The sequence below is a fragment of the Betta splendens genome, chromosome 8 (assembly GCF_900634795.4).
Source record: "Betta splendens chromosome 8, fBetSpl5.4, whole genome shotgun sequence".
Taxonomy (NCBI): Eukaryota; Metazoa; Chordata; class Actinopteri; order Anabantiformes; family Osphronemidae; genus Betta; species Betta splendens.
The window spans coordinates 13,309,907-13,331,879 of NC_040888.2; the positions used below are offsets into that span (position 1 = coordinate 13,309,907).

The 21,973-nt window shown below is 41.9% G+C and overlaps 1 protein-coding gene across 1 annotated transcript in view; it reads right to left on the minus strand.

Annotated features, from left to right (window-relative positions):
• The window catches only part of stx1b (syntaxin 1B), a 40,482-nt gene that overhangs the window by 17,524 nt on the left and 985 nt on the right, over window positions 1-21,973 (minus strand). The window contains exons 2-3 of the mRNA XM_029159452.2: window positions 5,293-5,367; window positions 4,044-4,143 (exon numbers count right to left, since the gene is read on the minus strand). Of these exons, the coding sequence (XP_029015285.1) occupies window positions 4,044-4,143; window positions 5,293-5,367 (175 nt within the window). The remainder of the gene's footprint in view (window positions 1-4,043; window positions 4,144-5,292; window positions 5,368-21,973) is intronic.

A 21,973-nucleotide genomic window follows, 5' to 3' on the forward strand; every position in this document is an offset into this window, starting at 1 on the left:
TACTTTAAAATGAGAGTTAAATAAATTAATTCTTAGGATTCCCTTATCTTAGTGCTCATTTGCCAGTCAGTAGTGTCTTAGGGAGAATAATGGGCCTGCAGCTCCACATCAAGCAGAGGAAATCTACATCATGTGAAAACTGTAAAAGCCAACATAGCGTGATTTTAAGAGATGTAGAAAAAAAGGGCTTTGAGGTCAGTGTTTGATGATGTGTACGCAGAAACAGTAACATCACATCATGTCATCCATGTTGGAGGAGGGTAACGATACGTGTGTGTGTGTGTGTGTGTGTGTGTGTGTGTGTGTGTGTGTGTGTGTGTGGTGTGTGTGTGTGTGTGTGTGTGTGTGTGTCTCTGCTTGATAGCTGCAGTGGTGCAGGCAGATTTACGAGTGCTGCAGTGCTATTCAGCCACTGCGATCACACGCAGCCTCTTCTACCTCTGACTCACCCCGTTCTCTCCGTCTGACCACCTCTGCTCCTCCTCCTCACTGCTCTGCTCACTAGCTAGCTCAGTAGCAGCAAGTGCTAATGCTCAATAATAAAAAAAAAATTGTTGTTCTTTTGGGTGAAGTGTAAGGTAATAAAATATATAGAGTTAATAGACGTGGGATCATAACTTTTATAAAAGGTAAATAAATCATATTTGTATCTGCCAGCAAGTGCAGAATAAATGCAAATCATTTAAAGGAACATTTTAGACAACGGAACATTAGATTTAGATGGAGAATACGATGCCTCCTGCAGAACATGTGTAACAATGAATGTGTTCATGTGCCACGTTCTTGATGTATTTCTCTTTGACACACACGCACAGACTCACAGAGGAAATAAGAGGTCGGTATGTTGTTGTGTGATTGTGTTTTGTCCTTTGGCAGGAGACAGTAAAGGAAGTTGGGCTTTGACTGCATTATTATTCATTGATGAGACTATCAACATCAAGGTTTACGCGAAGCCCAGTGTGGCCACAAACCGCAAATTTACAAATTGTGAAAGGGACGCCCCGGGTCACAGACTGACCCAGTTTTGGAAGCTGCTACAGTAGCTCTTACTAGAAGTAGCAGCCTGTTAGTGAGGTGTTACAAAGTGAAATGCAAGGGCTGTGATTTGTACTTATTTTAAAAATCCACCTCCGTTGGACCTGTTTGCCATGGGAGACCCCAGAAACCTGTGTACCTGTATAGTTTTGCTAACTGATAAACTGAAATTTATTTTCTCTATTTCCACAGAACTAGTTCAAATGAGAAAAAAAAATCTGTTCTCTGTGAGATTTTGAATTTAAAACACTCGCTTAAGGAGTGTGGTAGTCTGAGAGACAGAGCCTCAACATCACGAGAGACTTAAATTCATTTAGGTTCTCAAATCCTAACAATGTGCCTCTTTGAAATCCAAGGTTTCTCGCTTTTAAGACACGGTGGAAGTCCAACAGCAGGAAGCTTTGATGTTGAAGAAATGATTATAAAAGGATGCGTAGCAGCAACAGAGTCTGTGAATGGAGGGTGGCTTTGGTGCTGAAGTGCAGCTGTAATTCTCCACTGGCACTACAACTCCCATCATGCATTATTCAGGCAAAAACTAAGATGCATTTTGTATGACAGTCTGCTGGCAGCTGAGAGCAGGCTGACCCAAAACTGAGGAGGAAGAGAAGAAAGAATGTGACATGTTTTCACCAGAAGGAAGAAAAAAAAACACAGAATATTGAACATGAAGTGAAGTTTAAACACAGCAGATCCATTGACTTTTATCTTCTATCTCTTAGCTTTTATCTTGGTGGTGTGGACTTTATAAATGTGTGTCACTTAACTGACCAGATTACATAAAATAATATATGTGTGAATATAAGGTGATATTAAATCTAATGTTTATTTTGTATAAACACTTAGGAGGTAAGATAAAAATTGACTTACTAAGTTTACTACTAGTTACTTCATATATGCAATTGTATATTCATTATTACATGTGTAGTTAATGGGAAAATCCAATAATAACAGTTTGTGAAATAGAAAATAAAATAAATTATTACATATTACATATGTATTTCATCTACAATCAATGTGTTTCTTTTTTAATTACACATTTATCTTGGTTATGTAAAATCCTCTAATTCTAAGATATTTTTTCTTGTTTTATGGTGATTATTCTGAAATTTTACCTGTTTGTATCTGATCTAACATGACACCTTGCTTTTTCGTATTTATGCATAAAGAAACAGAAAAGCGACAGACAGGCTTCACTCACATGACCTCAGTGGTTAACGTCTTCGTCTCCTCTGAGGACAACGTCGCTTAACGCAGCTTAAATACGGAATCCGGAGGAAAAGGAGACACTTCACAGGCGGCATGCAACAGAAACCAGAGACGGACAGAGACGAAGGGAGGAATAAAGAGGAGACAGGCAGAATCCGGGGGACAGATCGTAGATAGAACAAAAAGGGAGGAAAAGAAAAGAAATGATCATCACGTTGCATGCAACAACAGAAAACATCAACGTACCAACATGCAGGAAGATCCCAGTAAAAGCTGACAGCATGCAGAACGAAAGGCAGGAGGCGGTCCAACCAGGACCATCAATGGAACCATCAGCTTTAGCAATGTCAACGTTAACGTCTGAAGCCAAGGTCAAGTCAAGCTGCTCCTTCAGTCTTTAAAAGCAGCTTGTTATATTTTGCTTTTCTCTGCTTGAACCTTTTAATGAAGCATGAGTTTAAAATAAAAAAACATTTTTTGTACTCTACATTATAAACTACAACTCCCATAATGCTTTAGAAATGTGAGGAATATCGTATTTGTGAATGGCTAATGATATAGTAAGTCTACCTTTGATACTGAAAGAAAGATGTTTCATGATGCATGATACTGTACAGATGAACGCACGAATTACAAAGCAATTTGCATGAATCAGCTTCAAAGGCTTCAAGATAAAGGTGCCTTGACCCGAACCCCGTGGTCACTCTGGCCCCTTCTGAATTGGACGAAGAACCGCTTTTGAAGGCAGACTTTTTACAGCGTAGTATTCCTGACAGCACACACTTTGGCTTCGGGCTTCAGCGGTGACATTGAGTCATTACTGCTGAGTCACTGTGTGCTGAGGTCAGGGTGAACGCGGCGCAGCTCCCTGAGCCTCGTGCCCTCCAACAGGAGCGCTTTTTATTTTCCCCCTCGTCTGTCAAGAGGAGGAGCGCTGAAGTGACGGATGCCAGCGATCGGTGGAAGTTTGCCAGCAAACTCATCAGAGGCTCAAAAAGTGAGCAGCAGTTCTCATCAGTGAGCAGTTAACAGGATTAGATTTCACTCTAACGCTCGGGATTCGGTTACTAAAGGTTACGGACACAATATTTAACGCTACGTATGTGTATTTATAGTCCTATAAAGTGTTATGGACACCCTGCTACAACCAAAACCTCAAACATCACCCTGGTGTCACAGGCTTCTCTTCCTTTCATCCACTCAACAGACAGCGAGTGTTATAATCCACAGAAAGTTAAATCCATCATATCCATCTATCCATCAGACCATCTGTAAGAATCTGCATAGGTTTCCTGACATCAGATGCATCGGCTTTGGCTTCTAAGCGCTATGAACACATCTGAAGCCTAACCTTGCCAAGTCGATCTAGCTCTGAATTGAACCTGTTGGTTCACTCTCAAATAAGTGGCCGTGATGGTTTTCCATGACAGTCTCAGCGGGGGATTAGCACTAAACCGAGCTGCTGCAGCGCTGCTTAGCATCCGAGGCGCCCGTGACAGACCCACGACAGTCGCCTCTCCCTCAGCGGCCTCCTCTGTGCTCCTGCAGTTTCCTCATCGCTGTGGTGTGGAGGTCAGATTCATGTTAGCTGTTGACGCCGGTGTGTGAATGCTGGTTCGTCTATGTATGTGAGCCCTGTGATGGTGCGACAACCTGATCAGGACGTATCCTGCTTGTCAACCAGTGACAGCTGGGATTGACTCAGCAGCCCAGTGCCACACAACAGCGAGCGACGAGTGGATCGGTAGCGTTTAAGACAGCGTTGTGTGTGTGAGGAGACGTGCGTCTGTGGGTCTTACTTTCGTCAGGGTTGGGTGCGGCCAGGATGGCGCTGTGCTGCTTCTTGACCTGTTCCACATCCTCCGACAGCTTTTCTATACAGCCTCTAATCTCTTCAACCTAAACGCAAGACATACACGTTAGATCGCTGCCAAAAGGCTGAAAATATGAAAGGAGAAATGAAACGCTGCACGTTTTCACATGCTCAAATGAGGAAACAAAGGGAAACAAAGCAGAAAATCACAGGCTGTACATTAAACTCTAATCACGGAATTTCAAGGGGGAATTTTAATTGTATGGCCTTGATGAAAAAAAATAATAAAAAATAAGTCATTCATTGTGATGTTCTTTATTATTTGTAATCGTTACTGCGTCCATGAAAGCAGCAGGTTGACGACGGTGGGGTAGACGTCAGTAACGACCGTGTGTCTTTATTCTCTCTGTGCTGATAGTCAGATCGGCACATCTACTTGACAGAGCGAGCGATCAGTTCACAGACAAACCGTCACTCTGCACATTTCACTCTTTATAGACTAGAAGCCTCATTTGCTCCGACTGAACCGTTCTCTCCAATGTAAATCAGACAAAGAGAGAACAAAATCTTATTTAGTTTGATTTTTTGGCAAAAAGACCAGAAAAAAAATTTAAATATGACAAATCCTAAGCTATAATAATCACAACCACACTTGCACTGCAAATGCTAAATAATAAAAAAGAGGGGGGGGGGGGTAATTTAATATTTCAATTTAAAATCTAGTCTGTTTCTTATTACAGATTCGATATTCTGGTGCTGACTTTGCGCAACTGACAAGCTCAATGTTATTTACTGTAGCTGGATTTCATTAGAGGGCTGCTGTGATTTTCATGCTTTAATGTGACATATGTACATGTAATGATGTACATATGTTTTTTAAAACCATGTTGGAAACCTAATAAATCTAAACAGAGTAGAGTGAGGGGGACATGTGAGTCATTTAAGGGATTTGTACAAAGAAAAGTTTGTGGATCTATTGGACACACAAATTAATTTTAAGAGAATATACATAACAGAAATCTATTAAAATAAGCTCATATCCAAGATGTTTTACTTAGAATTAATGAGAACTATTTGGAGTTTACTGATTTTCTTTACCCTTAGGGACCTAAGGGTCAAGCTGATCCTGGCTGGACACAACATCTAAGCCAAGCACTAGAAACATGACCTCAGTGACCTAGTTCATCTGCTCTCTCCATGTGAGACAAACCTGTGTCTGTGCGTATACGTCTTACCTGTTCGAAGAACTCATCCATGAAGTGGTCCCTGTCGACCTGCACCACCTCCTCATCATCGTCGCTGTCCTTAGCCTGTAGACAGACAGAGAAAGAAAGACGAAGATTACATAACGTGACATCGCACTCATTTCTGCCTAATGTTTTATGAATGAATGGCGAGAGTTCAGAGACGCAGCTCAACTCAGAGGCTTCATTTCCACTTTTCCCTTTCACTAAAACCTCTCTACACGGTCCTGTGAACACAGAAATGATGACTGTGTCTCTCAATTCATCATCATTGTTTAATATTGTAATGTTTTATATTGTTGTATTGTGTGTTGGCATAAGAGAATGTCAGAGATCTTCACAACAACACCAGCAATGTCTGAACAGGTCAAAAGACAGACAATGGCATGAGATGGAGACAGGTCAGGTGAGTTCAGGTCAGGTGAGGCAGAATTAAGCAGTCGCTCAATAAAAGTAAACAGCTTCCAGTTACACTGATTGGATTTCTATTAATGCTAATAAAGTGAAGCTTCAACAGTGCGTTTGCGCATGCGCGCGTGTGTGTAACTGATATGTCGATTGAAGATAATGAAAAGCTCCTGTGTTTAGACAGCTCCTAATGTGACATCCAGTATGCGGGGTGCTACAGGTTGGATAGCAGGTGCGTGAGCCACTGGACACAAATAGAGAGAGAGAAAATGAGGAACAATAACGTAAGACCTACAGCCATGAATGCCGCGAAACATGAGACACGTTCAGCCAGACATTGAAGTTACATTTAAGGTAAAGGAATAATAAATATAAATAATAGTGACGATGATGTGACTGAATGGAGCACATCGGTAGGATCTACTATAATACTGTTACTATATTTCACTAAGCGCAGCAAGAAGTACCAGGTTTGCATCCCATTCTGCTTGAGTTTTCTCCCATTCTACAGAAGTGCAGTCAGACTAGCTAGAGACACTAAATTACATATAGACGTGAGAATAAGATGATGGATGGATGGATGGATGGACGGATGGATGGATGGACAGACGGATGGATGGATGGATGGATGGATGGATGGATGGATGGATGGATGGATGGATGGATGGATGGATGGATGAATGGATGGATGGACGGACGGACGGACGGACGGATGGATGGATGCTTTCCTGTTGGTGTCATTATAAGACAATCTGCTGGTCACAGGGGTCCCTGGTGAGGCTGTGCTTCTGACTGCAGCCGCCTTTAGCGCCAGCGATGAGCTCTGTGTGTGTTTCTGCATCCCTCTGTAGTCAGACTGCAGCTCCTGCCCCCCCCCCCCCCCCCCCCCCCCCCCCCCCCCCCCTCCTCCTCCTCCTCACCTTGCGTCACACTGACTCTGCAGAAGAGCGGGTGAAGGCAAAGCGGAGACACGGAGAGAAGGGCAAGCAGCACGCACACGCAGCGAGTGTCAAGTCAAACCTGCACAGTTTGTGCTGGAAGTGGTGTATATTAACCGTTATTCTGTGAAGCTGGCAGCCAGGATGCTGCTGCCACCACTTTAGATTCTTTATACGTTCCCTGAACTTTACTGATCCTGTTACTGTACAGAGCTTAATCCTTCAACATAAACTGCAGTCCTCTGCAAACCTCTACTCCTACAGCATGTCACCAGAGCCACCATTAATTCTCTTTACTGTAAGTGAAGTGTAACTCTGTAGTGGTCAGACTTTCATTAAAATCTGAAAAAAAGAATAATCTCCTAAAATGTGATGATGTTGTTGCAACACATCCCAGTTTGAAAAGACTCTGTGCACAGGCTCCATGTGTCCCGATCTGATCTGAGAGCAGCAACGCTCTCTCAGCAGGTCAAATCAAAGCTAAACAAACTGTGTAAACCAGGTTAGCGAACGCCTCAGCTGCAGATATAAATAGCGGCATTGAATCAGCCAGAAAAGCTGTGATGCTGCGGGCGGAGGTCCAGACCCATCTGCACTGCTGCTGCAGCCAAGCAGCCAGCACCCGAGGTATTATGGGAACTGTAGTTGAGCAGCTGTAGTTGCACCCAAAGTCTGGGCTGGAAAGTGTGCAGATACAGTCATACACACAGCTGAAACAAAGTACAGAAGCCTGAAAGCCTGAAGCCCCAAATCAGAATCTAGAAATGACCTCCAAACTCAACTAAGGAAACTGTGTCTGTGTCCTTTGTGTTGCGCTCCAGTGTCTCCACCTGGATCTGATGTCGCCCTTTAAGACCATCCATCCTGCCACAGAAGTTCACTCTGTAAATGAGTGTGCGATGCTCATGAAGTAAGACAAATGCTTGCTCACAGCCCTGACGCTAATCAGACAACCAGGCCAGAGAGGTCAGGGAACCCCACCACCTGCTAACACACACACACACACACACACACACACACACACACACACACACACACACACACACACACAAGCACATGTTTCCTGTAGCTCTAAACATTCTAAAACATGTGTAATAACATTGTCACCATGTCTGAATCCAGGGATGATCCAACACTCGGAGGTTATTTCTAAATTTAACACCTAGCAGCTCACATGGTCTGACGGTCTCTGACTGTCCCTGTGGTCCTACAGAGTCACAGGCAAATGCAGCAGCATTGTACAGTAAATGAAAAACAAAGGTCTAACCAAGATTGGAGAAAATAGTCAAGGCCTATTATTGGTGTGTGAGGGTTAAGGAGGGTGTAAGTAACAACTCCCATAACTAGAATTAGAGGAAGATTCTAAAAAGGGTGGAACAAGGTCTGACAAGCAGGACTGATGCGTCTACCTTTAACGCTGCCTGTAGAATCTGTCACAGTAGCACAGCTGTGTGTCATTTGTACTCCTATATATCTGCCGCTGAGGATCATGGGAAACGCAAACATGGACACAATAACGGGGAACAAATCTGTTGTCAGCAGATAAGGCCCGCAATAAAGAGTGTCCGTCCACCAATCAGCCGCTGTCATCGACACACCCGATGCCCAGCATTGTCTCCAATAAAACATACATCTGCTCCAGTGTTTGTTTGTTTTCAAGGCAGTGGCTGATGAGAAAAAATGCATTGCTTATAAACAGCCCTCGTCGTTACTCATATCATATTAAATCTGTTCAATCTGTATTGGTAATTTAAACTATCTGATAATTTAAATGTATCCATTTTTGCTGTAACTGAGATATGGCCTCCACTTGGCCTCACTGAGCCTGGAAGTGAACTTCAGGTCGTCCTCTACAGATCCTGTCTGTTTGTTTTGCTGTGTTTGCTGCTCTGATTACAGCAGCAAATACAAAAGTGGAGTTTTTACAAAAATAGGCGAGTGAAAGCCTCAGTCATCAATCACTGACACCAACGAATCACCAAAGCAACACATTTAAAGAGCAACTTCACCTATTTTCCAGCTTGCTTACTATGATTCTAATCATCCAGTAACAGCATTTACATTTGTAGCAGCAGTAGAATATACTGTAACGGTGGATTGATTTTAACTCAAAGATAGAAGTAGACACATTAAAAAATGTTCATTACATTATGATAAAATGAAAGCATAACAGAGCATCCCAGTAAACTTATTTTTCTTAGCTGAGAGTTTGTTAAATAATATTTATTCAAATCTCATTGTGAATTTGTTTTTTTGCTGCAAAGTTTTAGAAAATTCTAATACCGTAGTCACGTACGTGTAAGTGAAAAAGTACCTCAAGCTCGTGGTCACGTGCATGTTTACTACATTCTGTTTCTCAGATCTCGGTGATGGTCGATCGTGTACTTGCTGTTATTCCTGATCCCCTCTGGCGAAAAGAATTCATCACACATCTGAAAGTGGGTCGCGCTACTCTTTCTCAAAACAAAACTCAACAGACAAATAATACAAACGCCAGCATCAGCTGGCAGTTCTGAGTTCATTCAGCAGTCACTAACTCAACCGAAAGCTGACACCTGAAGTCAGCTGATCACCACCGATGTTTTCAACAACTAATTGCCAGTTTATAAAAATTCAGGTTTATTGTCAACACGCCTGTGAACAAATATTCCTGTTTCCTTAGGACTGATAACACATGCTGCTGTGACCTTTGACCTATCACATTCATTTGACAGGAAGGAAGGAGAATAATGCAGCAATGTGTGTGTGTCTCAATGCACCGACTCAGTTCCTCCCTGTGGAAGGGTTTTTTTTACCTCTCTGGTGACTGTTCAACTCCATGACCTTCAGAGACCATAATGATCTGTAAGGACGCACGACATGAGATGGAGCCAGCAATGTCACCTCTGCACATGCTGCATCAGCAGGACAGGCCTGTAACGCTTCATTTGTTTCAGGAAATATTTAGTACAGTTGCATCAAGAATTTTTCTTTCCTTTAACCTGATATACCTACACTTTCATCATTTTCCAAACATTTTTAGAAATTCCTATGAAGTATATTTTTCCAAATTGTGAGCATATATACATATGATAGTAGTCTTTGGCTTTAAGCACCCAGTGTCTTCCACCAGCCAGCCATCAAGCGTCTATCTGTAATTATCCTCTTTAGAAGTCAATGTGCTATTAGCTATTTCGCCCCTACACACACACAAATGTACAGGAACAGCTCGGTAGAGGGAGAGGTCAAAGGTCAGGAAGTAATGGAAGTTTGATTAATAATTCATCAGGGCTGAAATATTCTGCTCCAAAGAGCCATAAAAACTACTGCTGACGATAGGCTACAAAATGGCTGCAGGAGACAAAGCTTTACGGGAAGCAAACTCTTGACGTCAAGGGCTGCGCTGTGCACGTCTACGTCAGCCGTCGGATTTTCAGGGTGTAATATTATCTCTTAAATGAGATGTAGTCACACAGATGCATCACAGATGGAAACGGTGCACTAGAGGAATAAAACCAATAATGAAACCTTAAGCTTTTGTATCAGTTTTCTCTTTTCAGGTCTGTCTCTAACACTCATGAACCCATCACGACACTCGGAGCTGCTCGCAGCCTTGAATAACATTTAAAAAGTGCATTATGACATGATGGTGTATCAGTGTGTCTATGTAATTCACTCCGCTGTAGCAGAGGACTATGCTTTGTGACATTTGTTGGGAACTGACCCTTTAATAAGATGATGAGCCAATGACTGAAATAAGAAGCTCAGCCTCTCTCTTTGTATAGTGCAGTTTAAGTGTAAAGAGAAAGGGACTGACTAATATCTGAATACTATTACATAACAACCATGGCTGAGACACACTGCTGTTTTCTCTTCATACAACCATCTGAGGAGGATGTGGAGGAGGAGAAGGAATAGGAGGAGGATGAAACAGCAATGGAGACAAAAAACAGTGAAGAAAAGAAGTTATTAATCCTAAAATAAAACCAATACACATATCCAGGAGATTTTAGTTAATTGCAAGAGGTTCAACTACTTATTTCTATATGTAATTTCATGGTTTTATAGTTAGTTGATTTCAAGGAACAGAATAAAAAGTAAAGCTGTCAATAAGGAGTGGCTGCTTGAAAAGAACAGAAACCTGTGGTGCCGCATATTTCCTGTGTAAGTATAGCTGTATAGGCTCTTTATGTTGTACATGTAGATGTACAACACAGATGTGCATGTTTATGAGCAAATTCCACTAAGCAAACAGCAAAGCCCTGCAGCGATGCAGGCACACACACACACACACACACACACACACACACACACACACACACACACACACACACACACACACACAAAGGGAGACGAGAGAAATGATACGAGCTAAAGAGTGAGAGGACGGGGAAATGGAAATAGGACGATGAAGATCCACAGAGGAAGACGAAGAGTGAAACTGTATGAGGAGAGATGGTGGATGAAATGGGGGAGGGGAGGAAGAGGAGGAGAGGATGAAGGAGGGGGTGGGTGATGATAGAAAGAGCTGTACTTACAGGATGGGGGAGGGTTGAGAGAATATTGTACAAATGACCATTCAACTTGTTTTCTGATGATTTTTGCACAGGTGTAAAATATAAATATATATATTATATATATTTTACTTAATTTATATTACATGGTAAACAAAGATGTATATTTATCCTAATAGTTTTGGTATTTTCATGGCAAAAACTATTTGGGAGTTCCTCAAAGGTGAGTTTTGGGTCCTCTTACTTTACATAAACCTTTTTCTATTCATGTTCATGATGATGGTGACAGAGATCATTATAGCTTCACGTATATTACTAAAGTACTTTTTTTTTTCTTTCTTCCTGTTTTTCTCTTGTTTCCATTTCATCCTTTCTTTTCCAACTAAGTGTCATTATTCCCATTCTTTTCATTTGGAATTTCTCATTTGTTCCTTTGGCTTTTCAGTTCCTTCCTACTTCTCCTCTGTCTCTTTCTCTGCTTTTCTCTCTCTCATGTCATGTAGACTTAAATCAGGACGTTGACCTCAGGTGTCAGAGTGTGTTTTGATGCCAGCTGAGCGTGCATGTGTGTGTGTGTGTGTGTGTGTGTACTTGCATGGATACACACTGCGTTTCTGTGTGTGTATCTATGTGTGCTACAAACCATGCCAGCAGCGAGCCGTGTTACCCATAATCCACTGGGAGCTCTGGCTGTACCCAGAGTCCATCTGTGCTCCCTGTGACCGGTCGCTGCAGCTCACAGTATCTCACAACCACAAAATCAGCTTCATCAATTATTTAAAGCTTTTATCACAAATGGTTTGTTTAATTTTCCAAGTCGGATTCAATTTAGGCCTTTAAATCCTGTCTCTTTTACAGGTGGTAGCTGAATATAGACGGATATAATTCTCATATTAAACCCCTATTTACAGCAATAGATATACAGTGAAATATTATTTGTGGCAGGTTTACCAGTGGTTGCTAACCTGGTCAAATTAAGCAATTGTCCAACCTAAGTTGAACTCTTTATAAAAGGCGAATGAGGGGTTAGAGCGTTTCCTGACACTTTGCTTTCTATACATGAATTCCAGATTTTGCTTCTAGTCAGCAATGTTTCACCTTGGCCAGTTTTGTCAGCTCAGCATCCAGTCCCATATAAACAACAGCCTGTTTGACAACAACTGAGTCAAAATTTGGAAAAAATCATGTAACAGAAAACTCGAATCTTAAAAAAATGCAGATTTTACTTAATGCCCAGCCATAAGGCATCAAATGATGGTCCCAGGGTAAAGATGACACTGAATCAGAAATTGATCAGAAACCTGATCAATGAATAAGTCGTGGTAAATTCTTCGACTGTGACATTCATTCGCATGTACAGACTTTTGCACATCAAACTACACAGAGACACAACAAGCCAAGTCAAAATGGACAGAGGACTTTGAATAAAAGACAAGTGACGTCTAGCTGTCCTGACATGCACACACACACACACACACACACACACACACACACACACACACACACACACACACACACACACACACACACACACACACACACACAGTATGTCTTGGTTCTTTATTTCTTTACGTCTATAAATAAACAGTCAGACTTGTTTTCAACTGAGGAGACGCCAGAGGGTCAAACTGAGGAAATAAAGGGAAAAAAGAAAAGGACAGAAAACCAGAAAGGGGCTTTAATGGGGTATGGTAATGGTCAGAACCAGAGGAGGAGGGGTTGATGGGCAAATAGTTGAGATGGGGATAAAAGGGGACAATGACAAAATGGCAGGAACAGGTGAAAAGGATAAAACAAGAGACGGTAGTGAATTTCTACATCACGTTGAACCCAGTGCATACAATCGAGTTATTTCAGGGATTTATGATACTCACGATTTTAAAACCAAACTCTTTGACAGGCATCTGAGCAGATGGGTTCCAAAAATATTTGGGAGCTTGCTGCAGTTCTTTTAAAGGCTGTGTCTTTATGGTGAAAGACAGTTTTTGTGAGCAATTCTGTTGTTTGCTCCTAAGACTCCTGACGAGAAGGAGTATGAGAATGTAACGTGGTTTGACATCATGAAGGTAGTCTGGGATCAATAATGTGCCCATAACAATATATACCTGAACTTTTATGACTGCTTTATGACATATGGTATAAAACTGGCGTGTGCGTGTGACTTTAGCGAGACAGGTTGCACGTAATAATCACACTGGCAGAGACGAGCCTGTGTAGTTACAGGGTTTTGGCCGACACGGACACTATGCTGCTATGCGGACGCACACACGCGCCGTGGACGCCTGCCAGCCGCCACCTGACTAAAACAAGAAGATTATCTATCGATTCCATGAGTCATTGCATCCTGGGAAAACAGTTAGATTACCCAGAGTGCCTCATTACTGTCTTCTCACTGCTGCAACGATGCAGGTGTGGTCGCAGGGCAGATGCTGTAATGCGTGTGTATAAAACATCCTGAATATGGAGGAAACTCCTGATGCTGTGAGGGGATGCCAACACTAAAGTAAAGACTTCCATCTGAATAGAAACTTCCTGTCATCGACTATTTTGAATGAGACCAGGCTAAACGAAATCATAAGTAGTATTTCTCTACTCCCTTGTCACATAAGGAGCTGCTGTAGCTCAGTGATGAGGAAGATGATGAAGGTAAATGACTCACTTCCTGCCTACCTGCCCTCACTCGCTCACTCACACTGTGTTTAAAGCAGCACATACACAAGTGCGATATTAATGTGCGTGTGTTGGATTTGCTCAGCGGCGCCTTTAAACAGGCTTCACCTCACTAACCGGGTCACCTGATTTCCCCTTCATTAAGTTGTTTGTCTTCATGCTCTCATTTCTCCACTGTCCGTCTGCCTTTGGATAAAAACAATCAGGCGGTTCTGTCATAACCAATGTTTGAGTTGGTGAGATTGAAGAGAAATGTAGGAGAACTGTAGAAGTTACTGAACATGTCTAATGTCAGCTTTGATTTATGTGCTGCAATCCCTATTTACTGCACGTACATTTCCTTTACTGCTGTGAACTGCTGTGTTTTAACCTTATAGTATCTATCTGCTATTTACTATCTTCTTCCACAACTAAAATCGATGCTGGTAGAGCAGTGAGAGACCAAAGTAGTGGAGTGGCTATTAGGACACCTAGAAAATCAGCTGTCTGTTACTATTGTCACTACTGTGAAATCCTGAAAATAAAAAAAAAATCTGCTGGAAAACAACTGGGAACTGAATGGCTTTCATCTTTCATTTTGGAGGAGTAACTTTAATAAAGATCCATGATCCATGAGCAGGATCTTCATCACACCTTGCAGGTGTTGCATTATATCCACTCTCCAAATAATATATTTGTCTCACATAATATTTTCTGACAGTGTCCACTCTCTAGCTCATCTCTTTTGAGCAGATAAAATGTTCATGCACATCAAACTAGAACCTGGAACAGGGTAAACCGGATCTTTGAGAAAACAAAAAAATCAAATGCCTCAGACACACTGTTCCATTGTTTTCTCCGAGATGTGAGGAGGCAGCTGATCAAAGTGAATGAACGATCAGTGATGGCGAGGTCACCGATGCCTGAAAGGTTCTCAGCGTTTTCGCCAGTGACAAAGTGACAGGCAGAAGTTAAAGGTAAAAGCATGACACGCAAGGATGATCTGCATCTACACGCTTTGAGGCTGCGTTCGTTCGTGTGATTAAAGGAGCAGCCTGCTCATTATTAGAACAGGTAATTATTTTAAAAGAGCATTTTCCACATCACATTACCTATAAATAAAGAACGAACTTCTAGTTTGATGATTTTCCTTTGTCCAGTCTTCTTATTAGTGAATGATGAGGACAAATGTAAAGAACCAAACGTCCTTCAGGATCCATTTCCTGTGTTCCTGAAATATTCAGCCGCCCTGATTCCACTATTGCTCAATCCATGTTCCCCAGAGAGAGGTAGCATGTTACTCTATGTGTGTGTGTGTGTGTGTGTGTGTGTGTGTGTGTGTGTGTGTGTGTGTGAGAGAGAGAGAAAAAGAGAGAGGGAGAGAGAGAGATGGAGAAAGAGAGAGAGAGAAAGGGAGAGAGAGAGATCAGGCTGCAGGTGATTGCGACCCAAATCTGATTTATCTTTCATACGTGACACAGATTTGATTTTCCTAATGACAGCGTGACAAGGAAGAAATTCCACGTAGTTTATTATTTGAGACGCTTTCATTGCATTTGCTGCTCACCAGCATCATCTCTGTGGTGCAGTGTGATTTGCTCATTTATGACAGACAGACAGACAGACAGACAGACAGACAGACAGACAGACAGACAGACAGACAGACAGACAGACAGACAGACAGACCCGCGAACGAATCCAAGTCAAAACTGTGCTGAGTTGGAAATGGTAAGCAAATGAGGTACGTTTGACCTGGTGCGACTGCTTATTACATAAATGCGATGCTCGTTCAGATATGAAGCCCACACGCTGAGATGCTGTCAGATTAATGGATTGGAGAGCAGCGGAGAGGCTACACAAAGCCAGTCCATGCAGCATCTCAATTGAAGAAGACAAGGCATTTATAACTGTTCTTCAGGTTACCAGCTGAGCTTGTGAGCTGGAGTCCAACTCCAAGTCCAAGTTTAAAGTCAAGTCTTGAGTTATTACGGGATAAATAAGGTTCTACCCGCTCTTCTGTACCTACTGCACATCTTCACATTTTAGAGCCTTTCTGGTGCCTTCTTTATTCCAATGATCACATGCACTCGGAACTGAAAAGCCTTAAGTGTTTTTCTATTACCTACACAGTTGTGTTTTTTCTGTCTTAAACACTGAGTGTGAGGTAATAGGAGCACAGTTCAGCTTCCTGTCAGACATTAGCTGCAGGAATCTATTTAAAGGAAGGGCTGAGTCTGGCCCAGGGAGCTAAGGTAGAGTTAGTGTTATTCAGTGCAGCCATCTACCAACTTTAATGGCTTAATTCAATTCAATAATTGCCAATGACTTTTGGCCAAGACTATTTTTACTGCATTTCCTGCACTGGATCTAATATAGCTCCACTACAGTTTACAGAACTACAGCAGCATAAGCATGTTTCAAGCCAAAAAGCACATCCATGATAAGTGATACCTTTGTAATTATTATGACCTGTTATGACATGGTGTTGTCATTTATTTTTTAATGAGCAGACAGAAAAATATGACATGTTTGCTCTGCCCACTGAGAAATAACTTGTCTGTCAAGTCTTGGTTTCTTTATTTTAGGCATCAAATTGTATGAAGAAACTGAACATCTAATGATAATAGATTGAGACTGATTTGTCCTCACAGGGAACTACATAAAACAACACTGATGCTTCTGCTTGTGTAATACGAACACATAAACATTTGAGTCCATCAAATGAATTTATACTAGTTTATTTCTAAAGGTAGCAAAATAAGTCAAACTTAAATGCAAAGGCAGCACATGTTTTCCTATCAGATCTGTGACATCATCATGACATCAATGCTTTCCCGTCAGTCTGCAACAGCATAACTGCAGTTACTGTATAAGGACAAACCAGGCTTGCTTACAGCGCATTGCCCGTAACTGTTCACATCATCACCTGAAACAAGCTGAATAAAATAAGCAAATAAAGTAGCTCCAGAGGAGTGAAATTGAAGGAAAAGGAGGAGGAGGAGGAGGTTCGCTGCTGCTACAAGGCTGCTCACTGAACTGTGGGTGGGGGATGGGTGCATGCACAATACATGAGGACATGTCCACACATAAAATACACACGCACGCACCCACGCACGCAGGCACGTAGGCACGCACACGCATGCGCACACACACACGCACACACACACACACATAAAAAACGTGCATGGGACAGAGGCTAGAAACGATCTCAGGCCTATTAAATGGAGATGCTGCCATTAATCAGATGTTCAGCCTCCTACTGAGTAATCTGCCCACGCACACACACACGCACGCAGTATTTTTTTCATACAGCATATATTATATGTTCAAAAATATGTACGAGGTAAAGAGAGTGAACATAACTGTGTTTACACTTGCAAACACATCATTTTTACAGTTGCAAAGTGAATTCTCTAAAAACATATAATGTCTAGTTTTCAAAAGGGAAGAAAAACAACACTTCATAAAAACTTTTAAAAAAGCACTTTTAAAATTTTGCCATACATTTCGTGCATAATTCATAACATTCCATTTTGAAAAATGAGATGATATACGTAGACATTTGGACACCAACCACATCTTGTTTCTTGGGTTCTACTAAAGTTGAAGGTACATTAGGCAAAGGACAGAGGGCCTCACGGGTATAGAATAAGAAGCGTACGGTGTGTGGCCTTTAAGTAGGGGCAAGATAATCTAATCGGACTGCAATCAAACGTATCCAGCTGTATCTCGTGTCTGGGAAGCAGATCAGCTAAAAGCCATCGACCAGAAACATGTTGAGGGTTTATGTAGCACCACACACTAATTAATAAACAGCAAAATGTAAAGGGATCACAATCAAGGCGCCGTAGATGGAGAACGGTGATCAATTAAGCAGAAAACACCGTTAGGATGTGAATGTGACCTCCTGTGTGTCAGCAGCAATGGCTGTTTTGCCCTTGACTTGGATGGAGGATGGCCATTGGCTCACACACACTCACACATACACACTGCGGAGCTGCAGACTGATGAGCTAGATATCATTAGCATCAAGCATGTTGCCAGAACGATATTTCAGCACAAACACCAACTGGTTCTTCTGCCATAAACATGTACAATATTCAAATAGGATGCAGACAGATTCCAGGTCGTTCCTCATAATCGTGTTTATTTGGAGCTGAGTCTGCAGATGATAGTAGACGTGACCTAAAGAGATGCTATCCGTTAGCAATGAGAAGCTTTATTACTACTACAAAGCCAACACAAACTGATGTACATAGCACCAGAGAACAGGAAGCACTGCTGTCAAGGTGCCCTTGAGCAAGTCACTACTGAGAGAGATGAGACGACAGCAGCTTGTTGTCTCTCTCCCTGCAGCAGGTGTGCGTGTGTGTGTGTGTGTGTGTGTGTGTGTGTGTGTGTGTGTGTGTGTGTGTGTGTGTGTGTGTGTGTGTGTGTGTGTGTGTGTGTGTGTCACACACAAGAATGTCAAACAAACACTAGGCCCCATCCAGGAAGGAAAAGCAAACCTCAACACACTTTATTCGGATCTCATCTATTCTGTTCTGTTCTGTTACAGGTTGTTGCCATTTGACTCCATCCAATGTCCAGATCCTTTTTCTCCTAGCAGCACTTAGAAAATCATTAAACTCCATCTCATCTTTTAGGTTCACAAGATATTTTCCCATCATCAGTGTTACTGAAAAAGCATCAGGATTTGTTATTTTTATTATATTATAAGTTTATATGACTTCAACTTCTAACAACTAATAAACTTAAACAAAACCAAACTGTAGTAGTTTTGAAACATTTAACATGATAACATCATCATCATTTTTATTCTCTGGTCTCCTGAAGAATATTGATTTTCTGCTGATAATAGGTTTTTTGGGTGTCTGTAGTTTAATTTGGGAAAGGGCATGGGAAACAGGCCATGTTATTTAGTTTGAGCTAAAGTTCAACCATGCAAATGATTGTGAAGAAGGTCTGTGTCTGTGCTGCTGCAGTAACACGTTGATATTGTTTCATTCTCTCTAAGAGTGAGTTTTATACATCCCACCCCTAAAGCCCCACCTCTGTTAGAATCAATGGGACTGAAATGGGATATTGTGCAATAAAACGCCTTACACTCGTGCACAGTCACCCACACACCTCTGAGCAGATTATTACCCAGCAGTTGTTTTGGTTTATTCTCTTATTTGGTGGATAACGCCATCTAACAGCCACTTCCTTAGTGGAGATTAGTAGAAGTGGGTGGTTAGGCCTCATCCATTGCTTTTTTAATGCAAAAATATGATGAGCTAGTTAGAATTAAGCAAGTTATAAAACAACGCCTAAAGCTGAGGTTGAAAAGGATTTTAATGCATCGACTTTCAAAGTTGATTATTCGTCTGTAATGATGTAGAGTTGTTTGAATGCAATAGATTACAAACAGCTTTAACTTTACAACCTGAAGTCGGCTTCCTTCTTAATTTGTAACTTCTGCTCAGGTTCGTGTGGACTCGGAGCAGTGATAGAGGAGGAGGAGGAGGAGGAGACTGTGATGTGGACGATTACATAAAAATATAATTATTACTACTGAGCTGCTGTGCGCTGCTGCATGATACATCGGCATCTGTTACCAGCAGGATTACGTGCACCGGAGGTGGATTTTATTTCACCACTCATCCAACATGGCTGACAGGTAGGTACAAGTCCATTTGTTTCAACAAAATGTAAAAGCAAAGAATGCTGTACAGCTGTGGTGTATCAGATTGTGGTATAAATATACACACCATAGAGGGATGTATGGATGGAATGGAGGGGAGGAACAAAACAATCAAACAAACAAAACAATGGCAATATTATATCAAAATGTTGGCACACAAAAATCATGACTTAAACATCAACTCTGTCGACTGAAACCTTCTTGAAAGTGGAAATGCATCCACCATGCTTTCTAGAATTTCAATTATGAATTGTTACAGAATAGTTTCATCACTGAAAGTATATTTTATTTTCTAATGCATAAAATGATGCAGCTATCATCATTAATACTATCAAGTCTCTAATAGTTATATAATATTGGTCCCACATACTGTAACTAACTGGGCGGGCAGCTATAGCTACTGTAACCAGTGGGGTTAACTGTTGATTTACTTTGAACTGGAAGTATCTGGAAGTAGTCCAAGCTAATAAACTGCATGTTTTATGATTGTTTGCTAGTATTATCAACTTGTGTAGCAGTCTGTGTTGTGTTTAATATTTAAACAATCGCTTAACAGCAACAGATGGAAGTTAAATAAGGTGCTATATTCATGACTCGTGTAGTGAGAGAGCTGTGATTATTCTTTTTATTTCTTGAAACTATTAAATAATGTCATTTTCTTTTCATCTCCAGCTCAGATTCAGACAGGGACGTGCCCTCTCCCTGGATCCAAATGACACCAGTGAATTAGCTCCACCAGCTGTTTATTATTTTTTCATTAACCAATTAATTCATATTTACACAGCAGCAGTAGAGAGAGGCATTCAATCATGTTTACTTTAAACCAATGTGTAAATTATTTTAAAATCTAAAAGCAAAGTTTGGGTGAAAACATTACTGTCTGTCATTTTCTTTTCTGTTCTCCAACCAAGTTTTGCGCCAGAAAGAGGGGAACATGTTTCCCACTTATTTATGTGCAGAAATGGGTAAAATCACTGGAGGATGGACTAATAAAAGAATGGCAGCGGGAAGAATGACAAAAAGGTTTATGAGAAAATGAACATGAAAAAAAGACTAACAAAAGCAAGGGAGTGAAATAAAAAAATTATTAAATTATTTAATTATTATAATTAAATATTGGAGCACAGAAGAAACAGGTGGTTGATGATGAGAGATGAGAGAAATACTTGTGCGGGGATGCAAGAAAATGAGTAAAAAGTTAAGGAAGATACAAGTAAAAAAAGGGAAACAGTGATAGTATAAAGACAGCCAATGATGATGACAGGACAGTGAATGGTATCAATAAAAGATGAAAAATGTCAGTAGTCTGTAAACATAAAGGCTAAATGGAATAGAGGGTAAGACAGAGGAGTAGATGGACGTAGAAGAAGGTGGAGGAAGTGGGGGAGGGGAGGGGGTGGACAGCAGTGCAGTAAACTACAGGTAGAGCTGAGGCCGTCACTACTCTCATAGATAGATAGATAGATAGATAGATAGATAGATAGATAGATAGATAGATAGATAGATAGATAGATAGATAGATAGATAGATAGATAGATAGATAGATAGATAGATAGATAGATAGATAGATAGATAGATAGATAGATAGATAGATACAGAGGCTGCGTGGTATGATTATTCACTTCGACTGTGTGCGGCGAACCCAGTTGAACTCGGGTGGTGGCGGCGGCAGGGAGGCGCGTGGAGCTGCTGCAGAGTTGGAGCAGCTGATGTGACACCCGCCCTCCTCACCCTTTCTAATACACCCCCTCCACACACACACACACACACATATACACACACACTATCCGCCCAAAACCGCCGGTATCAGATGTTCGCTCGCACGCGGCGGCAGAACACCCTGCGGCGCACCGCGTCGCTCCGCACAGTCTGCCGCGCACGCTCGGAACAACCAATCTCACCCGGCGCAGAAGCATACAGTCATAAAATGGGTGAGGCTTTGATACAGCGAAGCCCCCTTACCCCCCCAACCACCACCCCCATCTCACTCTGCCCTGCGCCCACCCCACCGATTCTTTCCGTCCACTATCACCCATACACGAGCGGGGGCAGCAGCAGGAAGCACGCGGAAAAGGGGCAGATCAAGCGGCATCCTCCGCGCCGCGCCGCTCCACCTGCATCCTGATTCATCCATCCAGCCGCATATCGATCCTCTCCCCGCCTGATGGCGACTGATGCTCCCACATTCACGAAGCTCTCTATCTGGGAGGAGGCGCGCGCGCTGGACGCAAGATGCGGCCTCGGAAAAAAAAATCACTGCATTTAGGTCCGCGGCTCATTTCAGTCAGCACTTTTCCTCCTTATGCATCCCCCTCTTGCATCAGGTCATCCGGGCAAGCATGCACGGACATGCACAGCCAAATTAGCATGGATGACAGCTTTTTTCTTTACAACCTAACGCGTTTTCCCATCATGCATGCAGCGCTGCATGAGAAGAAAACCTGAGCAGGGCCTCTGCGTCTAAAGCCGCTGATACGCGCTCAAATATCGGCTATTAA